Genomic DNA, 21,520 nt, shown 5'->3' on the forward strand with positions numbered 1-21,520 from the left:
CCAGATTTTTGCTCCTATGTTAGCTTCAGAATGTCCTCTTTTCATTCTCTTCTCCATTTATTTCTTTCCCTTGTCTTGACATCTATAAATTAATTACAAATAGTTACATATCAGTCTTATACACAATATAATCAACATTTTAATTTTGTGTAGCTTTACAATGATTTTTTGGGGTGGCACACTTTGTAATGCTCCTGGATCACTCCTGGCTCTGCATTCAGTAATTACTCCTGGTAGTATGCTAGGGACTAAATGAGATGCCTCAGATTGCTGGGGATTTCTCTGAACCATATCAGATACCAGAGATATCAGTCACTTTCAAGGGACAAGTACACCTGCTATGGATCTCTCTGACCTTTACAATGGGGTCAGAGAGTTTTTGATATAATAATATTTGGTGCAATTTAAAAATTCATCTATGCAGGCTGGAGAAATAGTATAAAAGGTTAAGCACTTACTTTGAATGGGGACAATGGAGGTACCATGTGATACTCGAAACCCAGCCAAGAGTAATTAATAAGTAGAGTCAAGAGTAATCTCTGAGTACTATTGTTGTGGTCTGAAAAATTTCAACTATGCTTTACTGTTATTTCTGTTGCTTTGGAAATTTTATTTAGGTTAAATGATTTATAATTTTGTTAATAAAATACCACAACATACAATATTATAATAATATCCCTATTACAAGGTTGCAGGATTTCCCTCCACCAATGTTTCATGATACCCTCACACCATCACAACAACTGCTCCCAAAACCCTTGGAAAACTACTTTCTGTTGACTGATTCATAGAGATAATATCATTGAACATTTTGTCCTTCACATTCCCTTACATATTTCTTTACATAGCACATCTGAGAGAGGCCATTTTGTATTTGTCCCTCTTTTGACTTATTTCACTACCACAAATTATGCAGTCAAGTTTCCCATATTTGGGGAAATCTCAGGAATCAGCACATCTCGAGTGCAATGGATGAGCCCTGAGGAAACCACCACTGTGATCATGGTATCTCCCTGCCAGGTAAGTATAATCTATTATTTATTTATTTATTTATTTATTTATTTATTTATTTATTTATTTATTTATTTATTTATTTATATTAAAAATTTAAAAAGTCAAATTTTCAATTTAATATGGTAACACACACAGTTAATTTTTTTCTTTGAGAAGTCTTTTTAATTAAATAATTTTTTATTTTGACCAAAGTGGATTACAAATCTTTCACAGTTATATTTTAGGTACATAGTGACATTTAATCAGGGACATTCCAACCACCAGTGTTGTCCTTCCTCCACCCCTATTCCCAGCATGCATCCCATATTGCCCCTCCTTTGCCCCCCGGGGTTCCTAGTATAAGTGGTCCCCTCTGTGTCTAGCTTGTTGTAGATTGGGTTTTGATTCTGTTGTCATTGGCTTTGGATATGGTGGTTAAGTATGATCATTTTTATTTCTACTCAATGTTCATACACCTGTTTGGTCTTGTTTACCCTCCATTATTTCCAATTTTTATCTTGCTTCTCTCTGGGATTGTTCCCAGTCACTCTGTTACGTGTTCCCAATGGACAGTCAAGTTTGTCCTGAGCAGGAAGTTGTGAGCCAACTTCTTGGGTACTGCACCCAATCCAAGATCCAGGGCTACAGGTACTTGCTGCTGCCTAGACAGCTAATGCTTTGGTTAGTGCTTTCCCAAGGTCTAATAATATTCCTCGTTGCCTGTTTCCCAGGTCACCTGTGAGGTAGCTATTCTCAAAGCACGAAATAACTCAGTTCTGAAAGGACACCACGGCCCACCAAGATCGGAAAGATTTCTTCAATAGGCTTTACTCCAATCCGTTTAGTGGCAAATTGCATAATTTTTCTTCCTTCCTTACATAGATATAAAACATATCTATATTATAATATAATTACAATAATAAATTAACAACAATAACTACAATACAATTAGAATCATATAATATGATAATGATTATTATAATATAATTATAATTATATTATAATATATAATATATTATATATCCAATTATATATAGAGAAAATAAGTGAGATCTTTCTGTGTTTGTTCTTCTGGGTTGTTTCATTCAACAAGATATGACCCAGTTTAATTTAAGTTGCAGCAGATCGCATGATTCTATGATTCTTTTCAGCTTTATAATATTCTATTGTTGTATTACATATCAATATTTTGTATTTCACAATATATTTACTCCAATTTAATATATTTCACAGTCCAATATATCCAATATATTTCACAATCATCTGTCATTAGATACCTAGGTCAATTCTATCTCCTAACTATTGCAATAAGCTCTACAATGAGTAAGTGTGCAGATGTCTTTCTGAATAGATTTTTTGTGACCTGGAAGTATATACTCAAAAATAGAATTGCTGGATCACATGGAAGTTCAATTCTTATTTTTCTTAAATATCTACATACTGTTATTTATGGACAGATAACATTCTCACCATCAGTGGATGAGAGTTCTTCTTTTACCACATTACTGCCAACAGCAATTGTTCACAATATTTTAAATTTCATCCTAAGGGGTTGCTACTTATGGTCTGTTATTTTTAACAATTTCTATGCTCCTGAGATGATATTTAAGTGATCAGGTGAAGTGTAAGTGTATTTTATCTCTTTATACACTAGAATTATATGGAGGTAGTCTAGGATAGATATAAGAAACTGTAGTTAATCCTTAGCCCTTAGATTTAGTGATATTGCATAGTAGAGTTGTTTAGGGAAGCCATTGGGTCCCTAGGAATAGATATAAGAAACTGTAGTTAATCCTTAGCCCTTAGATTTAGTGATATTGCATAGTAGAGTTGTTTAGGGAAGCCATTGGGTCCCTAGGAATAGATATAAGAAACTGTAGTTAATCCTTAGCCCTTAGATTTAGTGATATTGCATAGTAGAGTTGTTTAGGGAAGCCATTGGGTCCCTAGGGACAATTAATTGGGTGTAGATGCAGTTGGGTCTGTGGGATTGGTCATGGGACTGAGGACTGGGCCAGGGATGACTTCCCAAGTTGGGTGAGATGAAATTAGATAGGTGCAATATTCCTATCTTATTGGTGTGTGGTGATATCTTCTTGCTTGAATTACATTTTCTTGATAAGTGGAGGGCATATTTTCATATAATTATTGACCATACATGTATCTCTGATGAAATCTCTTATTAGTACTTCCCATTTTAAATGTTTTCTATTGTTAATTTTTGTGAGTGAATATAGATCTTTATCAGTAATGTTTCTTGAATAAATATATAATATATCATTTCAGATATTTTCTCAGTTTAAATTGTCTGTTATCCTGTCATCTTTGGAATTGTGGTCAGATAAAAACCAATTATCTACCAATGGTGAGCCTGACAATTTACTGCAAAGATTTTTGGCTTGGAAAAATGACTCTCTTATTCTACCACAACGCGATATAACATTATTACTTATGTAAGCACAATGTTATAAATAAAAATATAAACATGTTTTAATTGGTATAGTCATATAATGCATGTACTATAATTTTAAACTATATAGGATCATATGAAGATATTAAATGCATAACTGTTATAATAGAGGGTAACAATATAGTCTGAAGAACAGTGAGAACAACACTATACATTGGTTATTTACAAGATACTTTGGAACACAATTTGTTTAAAAGATCTTTTTTTTCCCCACAAAATTTTATTACCTCAACTATACCACAAATATTTTTAATTTTAGCTTATTACAATGTAGAAATTGACACTTTAATAATAAAGCATTTTGCCTTAAATTTTGAGTAAGAAGGATTAAGGTTGTTTTGTAATCTTTAATTTAAACTGAATATCTTTGGGGCCAGACAGATAGTACAGTAGATAAGCTTCTTGCCTTACATGTGACCAACTTTAATTTGAGCTCTGTGGTCATCCGATCCACTCAGGCTTGTCAGGATTGGTCCCTGAAGTTAGCCAGAAATAAGCCCTTAACTTGGTGTGAACCTCAAACAAAAATATTATCTGTAGGAATGACAAAATTAATTCATCCACAAATTAAAAATCTCTAATTTCAGATGTCAATAAATGAGTTGAAGAACAAGGTAAAATAAAAAAGTAGAATTATAAAAAGTAAAACAATATCAAATTTAGTAATTTTATGAGCTGTTGTTATTAAATAAATTATATTTTTCAATGACCTGGACACTTTGTTTTTAGGCTACACCTACATCTCAGAACTTATTCCTGGCAGGCTCGGGAGGTTATATGTGAGACCAGAAATGGAACCTGGGTCAGCTGCATGCAAAGCAAATGTTCTACATGCTGGCTATCACTCCACCAGATTTGGACACATTTTTGGGGGGTGTTTTTTGTTTTTGTTTTTGGGCCACACCCAGTGATTCTTAGGGGTTACTCCTGGTTATGAGTTCAGAAATCGTTCCTGGCTTGGGGGACCATATAGGACAATGGGAATTCGAACTGTGGTCTGTCCTAGGTTAGCACGTGCAAGGCAAATGCACTACCACCTGTGCCACCGCTCCAGCCCCAAGATTTGGACACTTTTTATAATATAAATCTTATTATATCAAGAATTTTGTTTGGAAAAAAGTTAAACATTATATGGAGGGAGGTTTAACTTAATACATAAAAACTGCTATAAAATGTCTATATTATATTATATAGTTACAGAAAACATCCTAAATATGTGGGAGCAACAATTCCTCACTCAATATGTAATAATAGCTACAATGCAGATATTGCTGTGGTATGTAATATTTATATTCATTTACATTGCTGTTTTTTCTTAACTTTATACTGTATGAATATATGGTGTGTTAAGTAATATAACCATTTTCTCCAAGAATGAATATTGCTTTATAATTTCTATTTTTTTAAATACTTGAAGTTAATGAATGAAATTATCAAGCATATTGCCAAGGCCCTGTACATATTCAAACTAGGCTTAATAGTTATAGATATGTGCATCAATTTATTTTTATTATTAATAAAGTGACATGTTTTATAATATTTATAGTTTATGCAATGTCACTGCACCACACCTACCAAAAAAGTGACACAATTCCTCTATCACCCTTGTGATTATCATTAACCTATCTTTATCATTAACCTACTTATAATTATCATTTACCTACTTTCACCTCCAAATACCAACCACATCTTTACAATCTCAATTCTATCAAAAGAGTTTAAGGATTTATTTTCATTGGGTCCTGTCTATTTCTGCAATTTGTTATATAACACAAATATGCATGCTATCATCTGTATGTCTTTCTTTCTTTTATTTATTAGTACTTTTATTTTCTTTTAATTTAAGCACCATGTTTACAAACATGCTTGTAGTTGGGCATCAGTCAAAGAAAGAACACCCCCCTCTTCACCAGTGCAAATTCTCATCATCAGTGCCCCCCCCTGTTCCCTCTTCCTTCATCCTCTGCCTATATTTGAGACAGGCATTCAACTTCTCTCACTCATCAACATTGTCATGGTAGTTCTTAGTGTATCATTTCTCTAACTGCATTCACCACTCTGTGCTTAGCTTCATATAGTGAGCCAGTCCTTTGGCCCTCATCTCTATCATCTCTGGGCATTATGACAATAATACCCCCCCCCCATTTCCTCCAGGATCTCATGTTTCGTAGCACAGTTTCTCAAAGTAGTCTCTGATTATCTTTTGGATTACTGTATTATCTGTAGTGGCCCCCCTTTTAATTTAGTTTAATAAGTTTCTCTCTCTTTTGTTGTGAATTTTGCTCGTGTTTAATCTATCTTGTCTATTTTTTTTCAAAGAACTAACTTTTGCTTTCGTTGATCTTTTGGATTATTGTTTGGGCTTTCTTCTTCATTAATTTCTTCTCTAAGCTTTGTTATTTATGCGAACTTATTTTGGGTTCAAAATTTTGTTAATTGTTTTCTAATTTTATAAACTGTGTGATTAAGCTATTTATGTAAGTTCTTTCTACCTTATTGATGTGTGCTTTCAACTTTGATTTTGAGTCTGTTCTGACTATTCAGATTTGTTTCTTGTAGGCAGCAGAATGTTGGATTCAGATTTTTGATCCATTTTCCCATTGTTTCTCTTAACTGATGCATTTGGCTCATTAACGTTGAGAGAGACAATTGTCATGGGATTTAGAGCCATCTTCATGTGGAAACTCAATGTGCCTTTAGACCTGTCTTGTTTTAAAGACGACCTTTCAGCTTATCTTTTAAGGCTGGTTTTGAGTCTGTAAAGTTTCTGAGCTGCTGCTTATCTGTGAAGCTATGTATACTTCCTTTAAACCTGAAAGTGAGTCTGGCTGGGTACATTATTCTAGGTGAAGCATTCATTTCGTTTAATTTTGTCACTATATCCCAGCACTGCCTTCTGGCCTTGAGGGCTTCTTGTGAAAGGTCTGCTGTAAATCTTATAGATTTAATTTCCCTTTTTGATCTCGCAGCTTTCAGTATTCTATTACTATCTATGGGATTCATCATTGTGATTTCATAGGCTAGAAGATGCGAAGAGGAGCAGCCATAATCCTTTGGTTCTACCCTTATTGGGTAAGACAGCTTACCCTATGCTGGGTCCTACAGAGGTTATGTTCATTGTTGTCATTTTGGCTGCCTCACACAGGAAAGCAGGCATGGAGTGAGGCAACAGCCTTTTCTAATCCAAGTACTTTTATTTGTGAATAGCCGTTGTGTCATTTGGTCTAACCCACTTCGTTTTTATCTGTATGTCTTTCTAACTTATCTTGCTTAATATGACATTACTTGATATATGCGTGTTGTAGCAATATGTTATATATTTCAGTTTTTATTATATATTAGTATTCCATTATGAATAATAATAATTTTATGTACAGATTAGTAGTTGGCACTTGGATTATTTCCAAATAATAAAAATGCTGCAGTGAAAAAGCTTGAAAACACCTTTCAAAATGGTAAATTTATATTTTCTGGGTGTTAACATATGAAATTACTGGATCAAAATATAATTCCATTTTAACATTTTATAAACAATTTTCATTGAGTCTGATCCAATATATGATCACACCAACTGTGAATGAAGGAGCCTTAGGAAAAGGCTAGATTTTGCATCCCTATCTAGTCAACCTCTGTGCTTTTTGCTAAGAGAATTATGTCCATTGACTTTGGAAAACTATTGAGATAAAATAACCTGTCATTTTTCTATGAAGAGTTTTGTTTTTACTTTTCAAGATTTATTTTTCATAGAGAATACTGAAATGCAATGGATTTTTTTCAGTTGACTTTTTTAAGGATTTTTATCATTCTTTCAAATCTTGAGTTGTAATCTGACAGGTAGAGGAATTATAGTCAGAATCTTTTCATTTAGCATATTGAATATATCATTCCATTTTCTACTTGATTGTAGAGTTTGAGACATTTATGAATTTAATGTTTTCTTTGTATTTGAAGCTTCCCTCTTTTTTGACTACTTTAAGTAGTCTTTAATTCTTGCCATATTGATTAAAAGGACCTTGTTTGTAATATATTTGTTTTTATTTTGCTTGGTACTCTTTGGACCTCCTGAATTACTATGTAAGTCTATCAGACTGGAGAGGTTCTCAACTAATTTATCTTTTGTAAGCCATCCTTCCCTTTTCTTTCTTCACTCCCCTGGATTTTCTATGGCTCAGATGTGGTTCCTCTAGTTACTAGTCATTAAATATCTTCAAATTTTCTTTATTACTTACTTTATAATTTCTTGTCTTTGATGTCAGCAATTGGATGTCTAGCTTGTCTGCTGCTACTAAGTTCTACTACTGTTATGTTCTTTGTATTTGAAGCTTGTTGTTTGGGTCACAGCCAGGAGTGCTCAAGGATTACTCCTGACTCTACTCAAGGAACACTCTTGATGAGACTCAGAGAAGTAGATGTGGTGTCTGAAATCAAATTCCAGTCAGGTTTATGCAAAGCAAATACTTTTCTTCTGGTATTACTTCTCTGGCCCATATTTTATGAGCAATTTGGTCTCATTTATTGAGATTTTTCACAATGAATTTCTCTTTTCTTTCTATAAAGTATTTTTTAATATTTTTCTAAGATGACATTGATTTATTAATATATTTTCCAGGAATGCTATTGTTTTTATCACTCTTTGAAAGTAAGTTGCTACATCATGCTTTTTTGCCAAAATGAAAAATTTCTCCATCAATTGTATCCTCTCTATTCCTTATGCCCTTTTTTACTCTCTCTCTCTCTGCCAACCTCATTTCTTCTGTACATTTTCATTTATTTTCTTGTGTGTGTGTGTGTGTGTGTGTGTGTGTGTGTGTGTGTGTGTGTGTGTTTGGGCTGTACTCACCCTTTTGACACTCAGGGGTTACTCCTGGCTAAGTGTTCCGAAATTGCCCCTGGTTTGGGGAGACCATATGGGATGCTTGGAGATCGAACTGCGGTCTGCCCTATGCTAGCACTTGCAAGAGAGACACCTTACCTCTAGCGCCACCTCTCCAGCTCCCATTTATTTTCTTATTTAAAGTTTCATCATTTAATTTATGCATTTAGTTTAGATTTTACTTATTGCTTCCTTTTATTTTTAGAAACTTCATTAGCTGTACTGAGTTCTTTTCTACCAGTGTGACTTTATTTTTCTGATTTTTGAGTAGAAATACCTGTCTAATATTTAAATTCCCTGTAGTGTAGGGATATCTAGCATTGATTACTATTCTTTTACTTAAAAGTTTTACTACTAAATTCAAGTTAATGCTTAAAAACTTTCATCTTTATTTAAAAATTTATATTTAGTTACAAATATATTATACTTTAAAGTAATTCAGAGAATAGTCTTGTGATTACAGAAATTGAAATTATACACATATTTGGTTACCTAAATATTAGATTAAATTATTCACTCACTACAATAAAAATTACATATGTATTTTATGCACATAAAGTATAAGTTATACATTTAAATTTTACTAGTACTCAGGGGGCCTGAGTGATAGTGCAATGGTAGGACATTTGCTTTGCAAGTGAAGGACGGATCTGGTTTCAATCCTTGGCATCCCATATGGTTCCTAAGGCAGGAATGATTTTTGAGGGTATAGCCAGGAGTAACTCCTGAACATCACTGGAAGTGGGCAAAAAAGAAAAAAGAAAAAGAAAAAGAAAAAAGAAAAGGAAAGATATTAATATAAATAAAGGGTTGGAAAAGCCTATGCAAAATTAAAAGTGAAGAATGTCGGGGCCGGAGAGATAGCATGGAGGTAAGGCGTTTGCCTTTCATGCAGGAGGTCATCGGTTCGAATCCCGGCGTCCCACATGGTCCTCCGTGCCTGCCAGGAGCAATTTCTGAGCTTGGAGCCAGGAATAACTCCTGAGCACTGCCAGGTGTGACCCAAAAACCACACACACACACACACACACACACACACACACACACACACAAAGTGAAGAATGTCATCTATTTTATTTTTTGTGGTATCTTTTTTTTTTTTTTTTTTTTTTTTTGGTTTTTGGGCCACATCCAGTGATGCTCAGGGGTTACTCCTGGCTATGCCCTCAGAAGTCGCCCCTGGCTTGGGGGACCAAATGGGACGCCGGGGGATCGAACTGCGGTCTGTCCAAGGCTACGCAGGCAAGGCAGGCACCTTACCTCTAGCGCCACTGCACGGCCCCTTTTTGTGATATCTTAATTTAAGCATCATGATTACAAACATGTGGGCCTGGAGAGATAGCACAGCGGCATTTGCCTTGCAAGCAGCCGATCCAGGACCAAAAGTGGTTGGTTCGAATCCCGGTGTCCCATATGGTCCCCCGTGCCTGCCAGGAGCTATTTCTGAGCAGACAGCCAGGAGTAACCCCTGAGCACCGCTGGGTGTGGCCCAAAAACTAAAAAAAAAAAAAAAAAAAGAAAAAGAAAAAAAGAAAAAAATGATTACAAACATGTTTGTTGGGGTTCAGTCATAAAAAGTAATCCATGGGCCAGAGAGATAGCGCAGTGGTAGGGCATTTGCCTTGCATGCGACTGACCCAGTACAGACCTCAGTTCGATCCCCAGCATCCCAAATGATTCCCAAGCCAGGAGCTATTTCTGAGAGAATAGCCAGGAGTAATCCCTGAATGTCACTGGGTGTGGCCCCAAAACGAAAAAAAAAAGTACACTCCCTTGGATGTCTATTCTTGTAATCTTTGAGATTCTTTTTGGGGGAGGGCACATGGTGTGACTCTCAGAGGTTATTCCTGGATCTGCACTCAGAAATTGCTCCTGGCAGGTTAGGGGACCATATGAGATGCAGGGAATCCAACCCAAGTCTGTCCTGGGTTGGCCCCATACAAGGCAAAAGATTAGCTTTGCTGTCTCTCCAGCCTAATCTTTGAGATTCTTGAGTTTGAATTCTGGATAGTTACTCTCACTTGTGATATAATTGCTTGAGAGTTCAAGTTATCATTAAGTTTCTCTATTTATACACACATGTTTATGCATATAAATATAACAGAAATGTATATCTCCCCATTTTGGAATACTATATTTCTTCATTAGAAAATCTAATTTAGTAAGTTAAATGCTTGAACTGCAGATTTGTTAGATTTGATTCCATTCATTCATGTCCTTTGGCTTTCACAGATACAATAAAGCTACATTTGTAGTTGCTGAGTCAACAGGGCAGGGAGAACCATGACTATCTAAGTGCTTTTGTGAATATGCTAGGTCTTTGGCTTGAATTTGTATTTATGGTAGCAGTTTACTCTGTTCTGTGTTCTTAGACATCAAGGACTGCTTTTTTCTCACCTTGAGCTAAGGACACGCTCAATGTATGTCTTTCTGATTAAATATTGGTATTGAATTATGTTGAGAGTGAAACAAGAAACTTTTAATATATTTAATTTTTTGAAATACATATTTTTGAAATATTTGTATTTTTGGACTATATGTGAATGTACTCTATGCATAAATATAATATATAAATACATATTTGGAAGAATGTTTTGATGTATGTAAACTTTTTTGACATATTTAGTAGCATTAAAAGATCTTTTAAATATAAAAAATAGTACTTATGCTATTTGATGCTTGAAGATGTTTAGATTACTTTAAGTACTATTTACTGCCATAGATATTCATAAAAATACCATGTCAAAATAAATTGCCCAACATACTTAACCTAATAATAGTAATAAATAGGTTTAAAAAAACAAATATTTTATCAATTGTTTTTATTTTATTTTATGCAATAATTTTATGTTGAATATTTTTATTTTAGTATCCAGATGCAGTTACATTGGAGGAATTTTCATTTATTGTATCTCAACTACTTGGCCTAAAAATAGGTTTAACATACAATGACAAGAATTGTATTTTTTCAAGAGCTGTGTGCATAATGAATTATGAAGCAATGTAAGACTTTTTTTTTGCTAATTAATTTACCATCTAATTTTGTGGCATTTTTCTAAAAGATTGTTTTTATTTTTTAAATTATGAAAAATTGTATTGTACTGCAATATCTGAATAATTTTTTTCTCAAACCTTAAATAAAAAGTAAAAGTATTTAGGAGCATTGAGTAAAATTATTTTTAGTTATCTTAAGGTGGAAATGGTAATATTTTTACTTAATTAGACAAGTATTCAATATATTTAAGGTTTTATTCAATATATTTAATTATGTTTTATTTTATTTTATTTTATTTTATGTTATTTTATTTTTTGGCCACATCCGGTGAAGCTCAGGGGTTACTCCTGGCTAGGCGCTCAGAAATCATTCCTGGCTTGGGGGACCACATGGGATGTCAGGGGATTGAACCGCAGTCTGTCCCAGGCCTGTGCCAGCAAGGCAGATGCCTTACCACTCCATGCCACTGCTCTGTCCCCTTAATTATATTTTAAATACCTATTAATGTTATATATATAAAATTATATTTTGTGCTCACATTTTAAAATATGTTTATTATTAAATATTGATGTGTAGAAAATACAATTGCAATGAGGAAAACACATGGTGGGGTAAAATGAAAATGATATATGAAATAGAAGAGACAAAAGTACATTATAGTACATTAAAGTACATTATAGGTAACTTTCTAGATATATGAAGTTATTCACTAACCTTACTGGTTTCCTGGAATCATACATTTTTAATCACATTTTTTTTTTTTTTGGTTTTTGGGTCACACTCGGCAGCACTAAGGGTTATTTCTGGCTCTACGCTCAGAAATCACTCCTGGGATTCGAACCACCATCCTTCTGCATGCAAGGCAAACACCCTACCTCCATTCTATCTCTCTAGCCCCTTTAATCACATTTTTAAATGTTAAAAACAAGTCATAAATTGAAATTTAATCATAGTTGAATACTTTGTGTGTGTTAAGATATGCTATTTATCTGAGGCTTCTTGTAATATAATATTTAAAACACTTTTATTTTCATGTAATTTGTATCAGCCAGATAGACTTATTTATTTCAGGTATTTTATTTAATTTTAGGTATCTGAGTGGTCTAAAGACTTTTAGCAATGATAGTATGACTGCCTATAAATATTTTATTTCCAAACTTGAGCCTAAATGTCTTCAGAAACTTTCAAAGAATACGTCACTGTATCAAACTCATCCAGTTTGTGGTAATGGGATTTTAGAACATAATGAAGAATGTGATTGTGGCAGTAAAGAGGTGAGATATAAGGCTTCAAATTTATTTCCTTTCTTGTAAATCCTTATCATGATATGTGTGGAGTAATATATGTATATACCTTAATATTATAACGGGATATGGAAAAATTATTAAAATATACAGGGCTTTACTATACTTCTTGTGTGAACACAAATGTTCTGAAACCGTGTTGTACAGGCTGATTCAATTATGCTAACACAAAGACTATGAACATACAGAATAAGAGAGTATCTTATAATACATAGCTTAAGTCCTCATATGATTTCATTTTCTACTTTTCTGAGAACTACTGATTTTAATGCGTGCTTTTTCATGTACTTTGTGTTTAAGATTATTAACGTACAGTAGATTTTAACTCCTAAATATGTTTTATTTTTTCCTACTAAGTAGAGATCTATTATACATTTGTAACTTAATGTTCAACACACACTAACCTGTTGCCTATTAAATGTCCATATTTAATAGTTACCAGGTACTTATAAAATAAATTTATTTTTATTACTTATTCACATATAAAATATCACCAAGTAAGGATGTTCTCTTTGTTTCTGGCATAAAGAGATTAAATTATTAATTGAAATTTGGTTAATAAGTATGAATAAGAAGATAAGGTATATTTCAGGAATATATGTGAAGGATAACCCACAATATGACAACTTAGGTCTACTTATCATGTAGTTTATTGGCAGGGAGGTAGTTGAATAACACTGATTACTTAAACAAAGAGACCATGATAATTCTTTGAAAACTGGAATTAATTTGGCCTTCAAATAACATGATATGAAAGCTAGAACCAATTTTATAAACTAATGAAAAGGAGTCAAAATTTCAAATCAGTAGTTAATACTAATAAAATACACAAGTAATTAAAAAATGAACCAATGGAGAAGTGCATTATTGGGTAGATAATATACTTTAAAACTCAGTGATATACTTTTTCACTGTTGTCTAGGAATGATTTTAGTAAGTGTCAGTATAAAATTAAACTCATTACTTGAGATCAAAGTAATCCCACTTTGAATCACTTGAATATCAAAACTGAAGGTTTGGTGGTTTTGCTTAAACATAATTTAAATTGATAAAATTACCATATAATAGGAATTAGATAGTTTAGATCTATTGTTTGTAACCTCTATAAATTTATACTGGTAGATAGAATACAATTAATTTGTCTGGTAGAAATTATACAGTAAACTTGAGATCTTTTTAGACAATGATAATATTGCTGATGCATATAGTAATCATTATTTTTAAAAATAATTTAAGCACTGTGATTATAAATATGCTTATAGTTGGATTTATATCATTGATTGTACACCACCTTTCACTTGTGTAACTTTCCTACCACCAATGTTCCCCATTCTTGCCTGTCTTTGGGACATTTATTCTATTTTCTCTCTCTCACTATCATTATGTTAGTTGCAAGTGCAGTGATTTCTCTAACTGTGTTCACCACCATTTGTGGTAAACTTCATATCATGGGCTGGTGTTTCTGGCCTATGATGCATATAATTAAATACTAACAGATTAGATATAGACTCATGTCAATTGCTACTCAAGAAAAATAACAATTCCTTGCTACATTTCCAACTCAAATCAGGTCTTGAAACCAAAATCTATCATTTAAATAGATTATTAAAATATGCAAAGCCTCAGCAAATAAATAAAATGGCATCAGAAATTTAGAGTTAAGTTGATTTGCAATTATTTGCTGTGCCCAGCTCACAAGTCAGACAATTGAACTTACAGATGCTTACAGAAAGGAGCCCAAGAATTTATCATGGGTTCAGTAGGGCACAGATAATTTAACTGAATTTTAAGTCCAACTTAGTTTAAATCCAATGGAGCTATTCTCACAAATGGTTATTTTGAAAGTTCATGACAAAATTGTATCATAGAAATTTAGAGATTCTTGTTTAAAGTTCCCTGCTTTATAGAGTAAAAACTAAAAGTCCAATTATAAACAAAAACAAATACAAACCCAAACCAAAAACAAATATAAAAAAGATGGCAATCAAAGATAATTTGAATTATATAAAAATAAAATTAAAAACCAACACCACTACAGAATGATTGGATACATAATTTATGCTAATAAAACTAAAATTAGAATGCTCAGAACAGCATTATACTTTGGGCTTCCTAATTTTCTACTTGAGGCTGCAGAGGAACAAATTTAATCCCATTAAATAAACTGTCCCCACCCTCAAAAATGGTGACAGACTCCTACAGTGGCTTTATAAAGGTCCTCTGCATTCCACTATACTTGGCTTCCTGATTTCCTGCTTGAGGCTGTAGAGGAATACCCCAGTGAACTTAATCCTGTCAAGGTAGGCTGTCTCTACCCACAAAAGGTGGTGCCAGAGGAGCATGCACATCTTCTAACCAAGGAACCACCATTAATGTCACACAAACTCAAATATCTTGGAGTCAACTTGACTAAAGAGGTGAAGGACCTATACAAGGAATACTACAAAACCCTGCTAACAAGAAATAAAAGAGGGGCCAGAGAGATAGCAATGCCTTGCATGCAGAAGGTCAGCGGTTCAAATTCCGGCATCCCATATTGTCTCCTGAGCCTGCAAGGAGCGATTTCTGAGCATAGAGCCAGGAGTAACTCTTGAGTGCTGCCGGGTGTGACCCGAAAATCAAGGGGGAAAAATAAAAGAGGACACATGAAAATGAATATACATATCCTGCTCATGGTTTGGTAGGATTAAAATGTCAATACTCCCCAAAGCATTGTACAGATTTAATGTAATTCATCTAAGGATACCCATGACATTCTTCAAAAAAGTGGATCAAACACTCTTGAAATTCATTTAGAACAATAAACACAGACGAATAGCTAGAGCAACCCTTAGAAAAAAGGACATAAAACGGCATCACTTTCCCCAACGTTAAATTGTATTACAAACCAATAGTTATTAAAACAGCACGGTACTGGAATAAAGGCAAATCCTAACTCAATAAATGGAACACATTTGAGTATTGAGAGAATGGCTCTCAAACATAAAATCAATTAATCTTTGACAAAGGACAATAAAAATAACCCCTCAGATTAGTAGAAAAGACTTGAATATTCAGAGAATATGCCCCAGATATACAATCAATTACTTTTTGGTAAAGGGGCAAGAAATGCAAAATGGAGCAAAGAAAACCTCTTTAACAAGTTGTGTTGGCACAAATGGTCAGCCACTTGCAAAGAAGTGAACTCAGACCCTCTTAAACACCATGCACAAAGGTCAAATCCAAATGGATTAAAGACCTTGATATTGGGCTCAAAAGCATAAGGTATATAGAACTACATGTTGGTAAAACATTCCAAGATATTGAGACTAAAGGCATCTACAAGGAGGAAACAGCACTCTCCAAACAAGTCGAAGCAGGGATAAAGCAATGGGACTATATTAAGCTGATGAGTTTCTCTGCCTCAAAGGATATAGTGCCTAGGATACAAAAGCCATCCACAGAATGGAAGAAACTATTCACCCAATACCCATTAGATAAGGGGCTAATATCAAAAATATAATACACATTACAGATATACAGAACTTAACAAGAGAACAACATCGAGCTCCAACCCAAAATAAGGAGAAAAATGAATAGTCAATTTCTTAAAGAAGAAATACAAATGCCACATGAAAAGTTCTCGACATTACTAATCATTAGGGAGATGCAAATCAAAACAACATCTAACACCACAGAGACCCGCACACATCCCAAAGAACAAGAAAAATAAGTGCTGGCGGGGATGTAAGAGGAAAGGAACTCTCATTCACTGCTGGTGGAAATGCCATCTAGTTCAGCCTTTATGGAAAACAATATGGAGATTCCTCAAGAGACTGGAAATTGAGCTCCCATACAATCCAGCTATACCACTCCTAGGAGTATACCTTAGTAATACAAAAACACAATACAAAAATGAGTTCCTCACACCTATATTCATTGCAGCACTATTTAAAATAGCCAGACTCTGGAAACAACCAAGATGCCCTTCAACAGATGAATGGCTAAAGAAACTGGTACATATATACAATGGAATATTATGCACCTTAAGGAGAGATGAAGTCATTAAATTTTCCTATACGTGGATGTACATGGAATCTATTTTGCTGAATGAAATAAGTCAGAGGGAGAGAGATAGAAACTATAGTTTCATTCATCTAAGGGTTTTAACAAAAGTAAAAACATTATTGTAATAATGCTCAGAGACAATAGAGATGAGGGCTAGTAGGACTGGTTCTCAATGTGAAACTCACACAGAGTGGTGGGTTTAGTTAGAGAGATGACTACACTATCATAGTAATGTTAATGAGTAAGAGAAGTAGAATTCTCTTCTGTAATACAGGGAGGGGTTGTGAAAGGTCGGATATGGGAGGCATTGGTGGTGGGAAGGTTGCACACATTGCTATATGAAACTATTTCTAGAAGGTTTTTGGTAGAGTCTTTAGGATTTTCTAAGTATAGTGTCATTTTATCTGCAAACAGTGAGAGGTTGACTTCTTTCTTTCCTATCTGGATTCCTTTTATATTTTTTTTCTTGCCTAATAACTATAGCATGTATTTCCAGTACTATGGTGAATAGGAGTGGTGAAGAGGACAGCCTTGTCTTGTACCAGAATTTAGAGGAAAGGCTTTTTGTTTTTCTCTGCAATGAAATACTTTAGTAAAAACATTTTTATAAGAAGTTGGGAAATATGTCTTGGAAACTCATATTTTCTCCACAAATTTATTTCAATTTATAACTTATGGATTTATGACAAAATATTTTAATATACATATTTTATCAACTGTTATTACACATTTTCTACCCTAAAATATATCAAATATAAAATGCTATTTAATATATATAGTAAATGAAAGTTGGACAAAAAAGTCTTTTGTGTGTGTTAAAGTTTTTTTTAAATTTATTGAACCACCATAAAATACAGTAATTCATTATTGAGTTTCATCAACGTCCACTTTTTTCCATCAATATTCCTAGTTATCCTCATGCCATCCAGCCTGCTTCAATCTTTTTATTTTTCTTTTTAGGCACTGTAATTTTTTAAACTTTTTAATTTAAAGTATACTGATTTACAAAGTAACTCACAATAGAATTTCAGCACCACTCCCACCACCAATGTTAACCAACTTCCACCAATGTTCCCAGAGTCCATCCCATAACTCCCCTTCTTAGTTTGTCATCTTTAACAGGCATCTATTAAAAGTTTGTTAAATTTCACTCGCATGATTTCAGTGTTGTTGACTTTGTGGTTTGGTAGTTCTATCCGTTCTTAACACCAGTACCTTAATCAATCCCCTTGAACTCTGGCCTCTATTTGTTTGGTTGGTCTTTCTCACCTTCCACTCTATTTTTTTCCTTCTCTCACATGATACTCAAGCCAAGAGTGTTCTAGGCATCCCAATTAGCATCATTGCATTTCCTCATGCAGTTATTCTAAATACTACACATAAGTTATAATATCCTGTATTTAACCTTTTTCTGGATTACTTATTTGAACGTATAATCCAGTTTCAATCATGCAGTGAATTGCATTGTATATATGTGCCACATCTTCTGTGGCTCTCTGTTATTGAAAAGTTATTGTGCATATTACTATCTCCTTTCAATATCTACTTGTTACTCAGACTGGGAATTTCCCACTATTATTAGTGTAGTGGTCTCTTTCTTGTCCTCTCACACTCCCACAACTGTAGCAAGTTGCTCAATAAGGACCAGTTTTTTTTGCCTTTGTGGACACATAAGTTTTAAATGCAGATTGGACATAAACAATAAGATATGATATGTGGTTGAATTGTAACATTATTTTATAAATTAATTCTAGGAGTGTCAATTTAAAATGTGCTGTGATTATAATACATGTAAACTAAAAAATTCAGCAAAATGTGGATCTGGACCATGCTGTACCACCAAATGTGAGGTAAGTTCCAACATTATTAGTAGGGCATTGAAATATAGGACATCGAAATTATTAATGAGACATTGAGATATATAGAAATATAAAATATTAAAATATTGAATGAATGTTGAATTTGTTAAAAAAAAGTGGAAGTAATTTAGTGGAGAAACTAGTCAACAATCACAGTAATGTAGGAAACTATTCTTTACTGTGAAGTAAAGAAAGCATCTCAGCTGGATAATTTTCACATTTTGGTAAGAACCACAGTTTAGTATCTTCTTAGAATTACATGAATGATAAAATAATACTTGATATTACTAATAAAATAATAACTCTGGGAACAGTAAAGTCAGATCATAAAAGACTAATTTTGGAACATTTATAAACAACAGAAAAATTATCCCAAATCAAATGCATAGTATATAGTTCAGGCAGGGAATCTCACACATTAATATGTAAAAGATGAAAAGAAATTCACATGGAAAGGCAAACACAAAGAAAGGAGTACTGTCTGATTTAAATACAAATCATATGCGATATATTTTTATTAACTCCCCCCTTATATGCAATATTTTAATAAATAAAATAAAATAATAGTGTGATATAGAGAATTCAGCAGGATGGTTCTCTTTAAGGCAATAATAAAATGAAATTTACAAGAGCATTGGACAAAAATAGCTTCTGATGGCACTGGTGAAATTTTAAGTTTTTATATTTATTGTCAAGCAAATTACTTACCATCATACTTTCTCTTATGTATAGAACCTAAAATATGCACACACATAGATAATTCAGGGAATATTAGCAATTACATCAGTTTTTATAATAGAAAATCATAAAGAAAAATATTGATTGGTATTTTAATATCATATATTATTTTATACAGTAGGGTTAACAAATATATGTATACTTACTGATATTTTTATTTAAATATACCTTGTACATAAAGTTTAGTTATGCATATTATACATATGCATAAATATGCTTTGTGCATAAAGTTTATTTATGCATATTATATATATACAAAAATATGTTATATCATATAAATGTTCTTAGTATCATCTATGATGTTCTATATATTTAGTATATATGCTAAATCAAATTAAAATTGGGAAATAGTGTCTATTTTTTTGCCTAGATTTTATTTCCTGCTCAAATTCTTACTAGTTTGTGTGGTCGGAACACATGATCTGTTATGCAGTTATCCCAAAATAGAAAATATATATTTAACATATATGAGTAACAAATATATGCATATCAAATAACATAACATAATATTTCTTCAAGGTACTTCTTTGGTAAAGGAAGTAAGTTTTATTCTACAAGATATTTTTTGATTCCAATTTTGTAAATCAAATTCAAATTCATGTTTCCATATGTGCTCTTTGTTCAATTTTTCATTTAAGGTATAACTTATTGTACATTATTTTAGTGACTTAATCTGAATATTATGCAAAAACATTTAGTCTCATTAACTAGTCACAAAAAATAAAAATACTCTTCTCCCAATTTGTAGTCATCAACACTTTATATCACTGACATTGGTAATTATTGTTTTGTTTTCTGCATTTATAATTTTGCTATTGTAAAAATATGAAAACTAAAATAACCCTTCAAACTCTTTAAAAACTTTTTACTTAATCTTAGATTAATGCATTAAGATTTACTCATTTGGGAGCTGCTCAGAAAACTGGTGTTATGTGCCTGTGATTCTTTTTCAATTGGTGCAACAGTTTAATACTAGGCTCTAAGTAGTTCTATGGTAGGTCTTGAGGACATTGCTGCTAAGGTTAAAAGCTATCGGAAATTACCTGGCCACCCTAATGGTACTCAGGCCTCCAACATTTGAGGTACAGTCTCCACTCACTATCTTGAGTGTTAATGTGGTGCCAGAAGTTTGATCTGGGTCTGTTACATGCAAGGCATGTCCCATTTCTCTGGACTAAGAGATTATTATTATTATTTTATTCGTAATTTATTTTTATTTCTTTATATTATTAAAAGTTAATAATATATTTTGCTTTTGAACATTTGGGGGTTAATTTTTTTTATCTTGAGAGAACTGGAAAATAGAAGTTATTTTTCAGGTTTTTTGATTTTGTTTTTGTTTGGGGGCCACATCCGGTGATGCTCAGGGGTTTTTCCTGGCTATGTGCTCAGAAATCGCTCCTGGCTTGGGGGACCATATGGGATGCTGGGGGATCAAACTGCGGTCCATCCTTGGCTAGCTTGGGCAAGGCAGATGCCTTACTGCTTGTGCCACTGCTCCAGCCCTAGTTTCCAGTTTTAAAGAACATATAGGATAAACTAATTTTATTCTCCAAGCAAACTGGTAGTGTTACAGAACTTTCCGATGTAGAAAAAATGTGGTCAGGCAACTACAAAATTTCTCTAAAGATAATGATACTTATAATATGTCTATATAAATGTGAGCTATTATTTTGTTTTTGAGATTTTCCTTTGGGTTTCAAAATGAACACCGTGTCTATGTTTTTCCTTTTAAAACCTTACAACTAAATCTCTTCAGTAATTTAGAATAATCACTATTGCATTTTTTTCTTTTTCTTCAAGATAGCTGTAGCAGGCACTGTATGTAGAAGAAGTATTGATGAAGAGTGTGATTTTACAGAGTATTGCAATGGAACTTCTAGTAATTGTGTACCTGACACTTATGCATTGAATGGCAAGTTATGCAGCTTAGGAGCTGCATATTGTTATAATGGACAATGCCAAACGACTGATAACCAATGTACTATGATATTTGGAAAAGGTATTGTGTGTATATTACTTTAGGCTAGGATCTCTATATGACATATCTTAATGTACTCAGAAAATAACTCTAGCAGTGAAAACTCATGAATCAGAAGCTCAATAAATTACATTAGAGGAATAAAAAGATAGTACAAGGGTTAAATTGCTTGTCTTGCACATAATGGGCCCTGGTTTAATTCTAAGCATTGTATATGTTCTCCCAGAGAAATTCTAATAGTGATCCTTAAGCACAAAACC

The 21,520-nt window shown here is 33.2% G+C and overlaps 1 protein-coding gene and 1 pseudogene across 1 annotated transcript in view; one reads left to right on the plus strand and one right to left on the minus strand.

The window, feature by feature from the left end:
* The window catches only part of ADAM18 (ADAM metallopeptidase domain 18), a gene marked incomplete at its 3' end in the record, with an annotated part of 65,434 nt that overhangs the window by 21,938 nt on the left and 21,976 nt on the right, over positions 1 to 21,520 (plus strand). The window contains exons 9-14 of the mRNA XM_049771836.1: positions 3,280 to 3,446; positions 4,658 to 4,739; positions 11,206 to 11,339; positions 12,422 to 12,605; positions 18,437 to 18,532; positions 21,083 to 21,281. Coding sequence (XP_049627793.1) covers positions 3,280 to 3,446; positions 4,658 to 4,739; positions 11,206 to 11,339; positions 12,422 to 12,605; positions 18,437 to 18,532; positions 21,083 to 21,281 — 862 coding nt within the window. The remainder of the gene's footprint in view (positions 1 to 3,279; positions 3,447 to 4,657; positions 4,740 to 11,205; positions 11,340 to 12,421; positions 12,606 to 18,436; positions 18,533 to 21,082; positions 21,282 to 21,520) is intronic.
* On the minus strand, positions 887 to 1,028 carry LOC126008120 (uncharacterized; annotated as a pseudogene).

This window comes from Suncus etruscus, chromosome 4, assembly GCF_024139225.1.
Source record: "Suncus etruscus isolate mSunEtr1 chromosome 4, mSunEtr1.pri.cur, whole genome shotgun sequence".
NCBI lineage: Eukaryota > Metazoa > Chordata > Mammalia > Eulipotyphla > Soricidae > Suncus > Suncus etruscus.